Below are 5,472 nucleotides of genomic sequence, written 5' to 3'. Positions count from 1 at the left end.
TGTATTAGTGCCACGAATAAGTGTCCACCAGTGCCACGTATCAGTGCCACGTATCAGTGCCACGAATAAGTGTCCACCAGTGCCACGTATTAATGCCACGAATAAGTGTCCACTAGTGCCACGTATCAGTGCCACAAATCATTGTCCACCAGTGCCACATATCAGTGCCACACATGAGTGCCACAAATAAGTGTCCACCAGTGCCACGTATCAGTGCCACAAATCATTGCCACGTATCAGTGTCCACCAGTGCCACGTATCAGTGCCACCTTTACTTGGGGCGACTTGAGAAGTCGCCCGAAAAGTCAGAGTAGTGTGAATGGAGTAGAGGGTTGTTTTTTTTTTAATAATGCTCTCGCTCTGGCTATACTTTTTTTTCTTACCTTGTAGTTTAATTGCACAAACAAAATCCCTGGTCACATGACACCACAAATAAGCACTTTGTATCATACCATGAATGCACACCAATACAGAATGTTAGATTGCAATAATACCTTTATTTGAAATGATACCTTTAAATTTATTTAATGCACATCAATACAGAGATTGTCACTTATCAATTGTCATTAGCAATTTTCAATGGCTTCCATTTGCCATGGAACCTGTCCTGTGTTCATGAAGAAGTTGTTGAAGGTATCTCGAACATATGCACCAGTTGTGTTCCCACGACTCCCGCTCCATTGTGCCCTCTGCATTGTGTGCATTAAAGCATCTTCGAAGCACACACCATCCCGCTTCCTTACAAAATTATGTAAGATGCACGCTGCCTTGGCTGCGCATATTGCGTTTTCCATGTTGAGATTTATGACGCTGTGTAAAAATCGCCATTTGTTTGATAGCAGGCCAAAAGCACACTCAACCACTCTCCTTGCTCTGGTTAGCCTATAGTTGAACACCCTCTTCTCCACATTGAGGTTTCGGCTTGAGTATGGCCTTAGAAGGTGTTCATGAAGCGCAAACGCTTCATCCCCAACAAACACATAGGGGACAGGTGGACCATTGGTTCCCGGTAGTGGATTGTTATCAGGTAGGTCTAGGTTATTGTTACGTAGCATCTGGCCAAAAGTAGAATGCGCAAAGATGCTGGAGTCCGAACTACTCCCGTAAGAGCCAATATCAATGTAGCGGAAGCAATAATTGGCATCCACGACCGCCAATAGAACAAAAGAGAAATATTTTTTATAATTAAAATATTTTGTACCACTGTTAACTGGTTTAATTACTCGTATATGCTTGCCATCTATAGCTCCTACACAGTTTGGGAAATTGCATCTTTCCCAAAAGACTTTAGAAATAGAGAGCCACTCGTCCTCCTTAGGTTGGGCCATCTCCACATCATGTAAGACATCCCAGATTTTGTCACAAGTGTCCCGTATAATGTAGCTAGCTGTAGATTTCCCAATCATAAATGCAAAGTGTAAACTTGCCAGGGATTGACCAGTTGCTAAGTACCTGTGGAAAAGAAAAAAAAAAACATAATTATTTTCTTTTTTTAACAGTTTTTCAACTTAAACGTAAATGGAAAAGCTTGAAGGACGCTTATGCCCGTTATAAGCGCCAGTTAAGGGAGTTCCGGAGTGGGCAGGCAGCTGAGGAACCGCCGCAATATATTCATGCAAAAGACCTTGACTTTCTGTGGCCTTCACTACAAATGAATAAGTAGGTCATGTTACTTTGAAAGTTACATATAAAGTATGCATGCAGACATTCTAGAGCATGTTTTTTTTTTCCACAGTACCCAGAGTTCCTGGAGCAACACAGCTCCTGAAGAAGAGGACGACAACGAAGTGGAGGAGAGTCAAGAAATACAAATTGAAGAACAACGAGAAATGCAATTTATGGACATGGCAGTACCGGACATGTCATTAACTGAATTAGCATCTCCCTCCCTTGAAATGCCAGTTCCAGATAATACAGAACCCCAAGTAGAAGAAAGACCTTTGACAGAGGTATCAAGAAGCCCTGAAATGCTTCCCCCCCCTGCTGCGACACTACGGCGAGCAACCACAAGGCCACCAAAACGAAGAAATGATAGATTTAACCAAATAGTGGGCATGATGTCGCAATTTGTACAAAGAAGGCAGGAAAACCCTACAATTATGTTTCTAAGAAGTCTGGAGCCATTTGTTGACAAGGTCCCTGAATCAAGGCAGATAGCAATGCGGAAGGCAATGCTGGACTGCATTTCCTCCTTCATCCCCTCTGATGACCCACCCTGCCCATCTTCAGCACCTTCCCAAATTACCTCTGCACCTTCCCAAATTACCTCAGCACCTTCCCAAATTACCTGTCCTCCACGTACTTACCACCATGCACCATCCTCATTCGCACCACCACCACCGCCAACACGACCACCTCCCTACTCCGGTTTTCCCCATTACCCAAACCCCTCTTCTGCTCCATCCCCATACTTTACACAGGGAGCAATGTTTGACAATTTATGCCCAAGCTCCCCTACATTTCATAATTTGTAATTTTTTTGGTATACAGTTTTCGGTTGCAACATTCATGTTTGCTCAGGACACTCTCCTGTGTTCAAGAGTTGTTATTATTTAGCATAGAGTTCTATGCAATTCAGCAGATTAAAAAAATTAAAAAAAAATGTACCACAAGTACAAATGTTGTGTTGGTGTCTCTATTTTATTCATACGGGGTATAGCATGGCTTATTCATAGGGGTAGAGCATGGATGCTCAACTTGTGGCCCTCCATCTGTTGTGGGACTAAAAATCACATAATATCTGCGCATTTGGGAGTCTCATGCTTGTAACTGTCAGCAGCTTGCAATGGTTAATGGGACTTTTAGTTCTGCAAAAGCTGCAGGGCCACAGGATCAGCAATACCTGGGGTAGAGGACAAGGGGGAGGAGGTTGGAGGTCTTTGGAGTGTGGGAGTAAACCCACGCAGGCACAGGGAGAACATACAAACTCCAGGCAGGTAGTGTCGTGGTTGGGATTCCAACCAGTGACACTCTTGCGGGTGCACATGGTGGGTGGAAAGGGAGGTGTTTGTACGTGGCACTGGTGGACACTTATTCGTGGCACTGATTCGTGGCACTGGTGGACACTTATTCGTGGCACTGATTCGTGGCACTGATACGTGGCACTGGTGGACACTTATTCGTGGCACTAATACGTGGCAATGATACGTGGCACTTATACGTGGCACTGGTGGACACTTATTCGTGGCACTAATAGGTGGCAATGATACGTGGCACTTATACGTGGCACTGGTGGACACTTATTTGTGGCACTAATACGTGGCAATGATACGTGGCACTGATACGTGGCACTGGTGGACACTTATTCGTGGCACTTATACGTGGCACTGGTGGACACTTATTCGTGGCACTAATACGTGGCAATGATACGTGGCACTGATACGTGGCACTGGTGGACACTTATTCGTGGCACTTATACGTGGCACTGGTGGACACTTATTCGTGGCACTAATACGTGGCAATGATACGTGGCACTGATACGTGGCACTGGTGGACACTTATTCGTGGCACTAATACGTGGCACTGATACGTGGCACTGGTGGACACTTATTCGTGGCACTAATACGTGGCAATGATACGTGGCACTTATACGTGGCACTGGTGGACACTTATTCGTGGCACTTATACGTGGCACTGGTGGACACTTATTCGTGGCACTAATTCGTGGCACTGATTCGTGGCACTGATACGTGGCACTGGTGGACACTTATTCGTGGCACTAATACGTGGCAATGATTCGTGGCACTTATACGTGGCACTGGTGGACACTTATTCGTGGCACTAATAGGTGGCAATGATACGTGGCACTTATACGTGGCACTGGTGGACACTTATTCGTGGCACTAATACGTGGCAATGATACGTGGCACTGATACGTGGCACTGGTGGACACTTATTCGTGGCACTAATAGGTGGCAATGATACGTGGCACTTATACGTGGCACTGGTGGACACTTATTCGTGGCACTAATACGTGGCAATGATACGTGGCACTTATACGTGGCACTGGTGGACACTTATTCGTGGCACTTATACGTGGCACTGGTGGACACTTATTCGTGGCACTAATTCGTGGCACTGATACGTGGCACTGGTGGACACTTATTCGTGGCACTAATACGTGGCAATGATACGTGGCACTTATACGTGGCACTGGTGGACACTTATTCGTGGCACTAATACGTGGCAATGATACGTGGCACTTATACGTGGCACTGGTGGACACTTATTCGTGGCACTTATACGTGGCACTGGTGGACACTTATTCGTGGCACTAATACGTGGCAATGATACGTGGCACTGATACGTGGCACTGGTGGACACTTATTCGTGGCACTAATACGTGGCAATGATACGTGGCACTGATACGTGGCACTGGTGGACACTTATTCGTGGCACTAATACGTGGCAATGATACGTGGCACTGATACGTGGCACTGGTGGACACTTATTCGTGGCACTAATACGTGGCAATGATACGTGGCACTTATACGTGGCACTGGTGGACACTTATTCGTGGCACTTATACGTGGCACTGGTGGACACTTATTCGTGGCACTAATTCGTGGCACTGGTGGACACTTATTCGTGGCACTAATACGTGGCAATGATTCGTGGCACTTATACGTGGCACTGGTGGACACTTATTCGTGGCACTAATAGGTGGCAATGATACGTGGCACTGATACGTGGCACTGGTGGACACTTATTCGTGGCACTAATACGTGGCAATGATACGTGGCACTGGTGGACACTTATTCGTGGCACTTATACGTGGCACTGGTGGACACTTATTCGTGGCACTTATACGTGGCACTGATACGTGGCACTGGTGGACACTTATTCGTGGCACTAATACGTGGCAATGATACGTGGCACTGATACGTGGCACTGATTGTAAGTGGAGTAGGGTGAGGGAGATGGGGTTTGAGAGATGGGGGATGGGGACGTGGGTTGTTGCTTACCGCAGTGTAATGATCAGCCTTTCCACAGGTGGAATACAGTCACGAAAATCAGTGTCTTGTCGCTGAAGATGTGCAGAGAGTAACTCCAGCAACTCATCAAAACTGTACAATATAATATTGATTGTTAGTGGGCAAATAATATATCATTCATAGTACAAGCTTATTGAGGATATTAGGAGATGTACCCACCTTTTTACTGACATCCGTGTGTATTGAAAAAATTTGTCCTCGTGCACACGAAGGTCATCATACATTGCCCAGAACTGGCCACGCTGTCGCCGATTAGCAATCACAGGATGGACCCAGTATTGTCGATTACTCTCTTCCTTCTCTTCCTCCAGCATCAGAAGTGCAAGTGATGCACAAAACAGAAATCCTCTTTCATTGTCGTCCATTTTAAGCAGCAGAGAACTCACACAGACAAAAAAGAAAAAAACAAAATGAAGAAGAGGAGGTCCCTGGGAGGTCCAATGCAGGGGAGGAGGTCCCTGGGAGGTTCCTTTGCAAA

At 45.8% G+C, this 5,472-nt stretch overlaps 1 protein-coding gene across 1 annotated transcript; it reads right to left on the bottom strand.

Moving 5' to 3' along the window:
• Positions 1-566: 566 nt before the first annotated feature.
• LOC309562185 (uncharacterized protein) lies at positions 567-5,272 on the bottom strand (the record flags this gene model as incomplete). The annotated part of the gene is made up of 3 exons (XM_082266305.1): positions 5,154-5,272; positions 4,965-5,066; positions 567-1,452 (listed from the first exon to the last, which is right to left on the bottom strand). Exons 1-3 carry the CDS (start codon positions 5,216-5,218, stop codon positions 567-569), a joined length of 1,053 nt encoding a protein of 350 aa, XP_082122431.1. The 5' UTR covers positions 5,219-5,272.
• Between the last annotated feature and the right edge of the window lie 200 nt (positions 5,273-5,472).

The sequence above is a fragment of the Pelophylax lessonae genome (genome assembly GCF_965119305.1).
Source record: "Pelophylax lessonae genome assembly, chromosome: 8".
NCBI lineage: Eukaryota > Metazoa > Chordata > Amphibia > Anura > Ranidae > Pelophylax > Pelophylax lessonae.
This window is presented reverse-complemented; position numbering and strand designations above follow the sequence as displayed.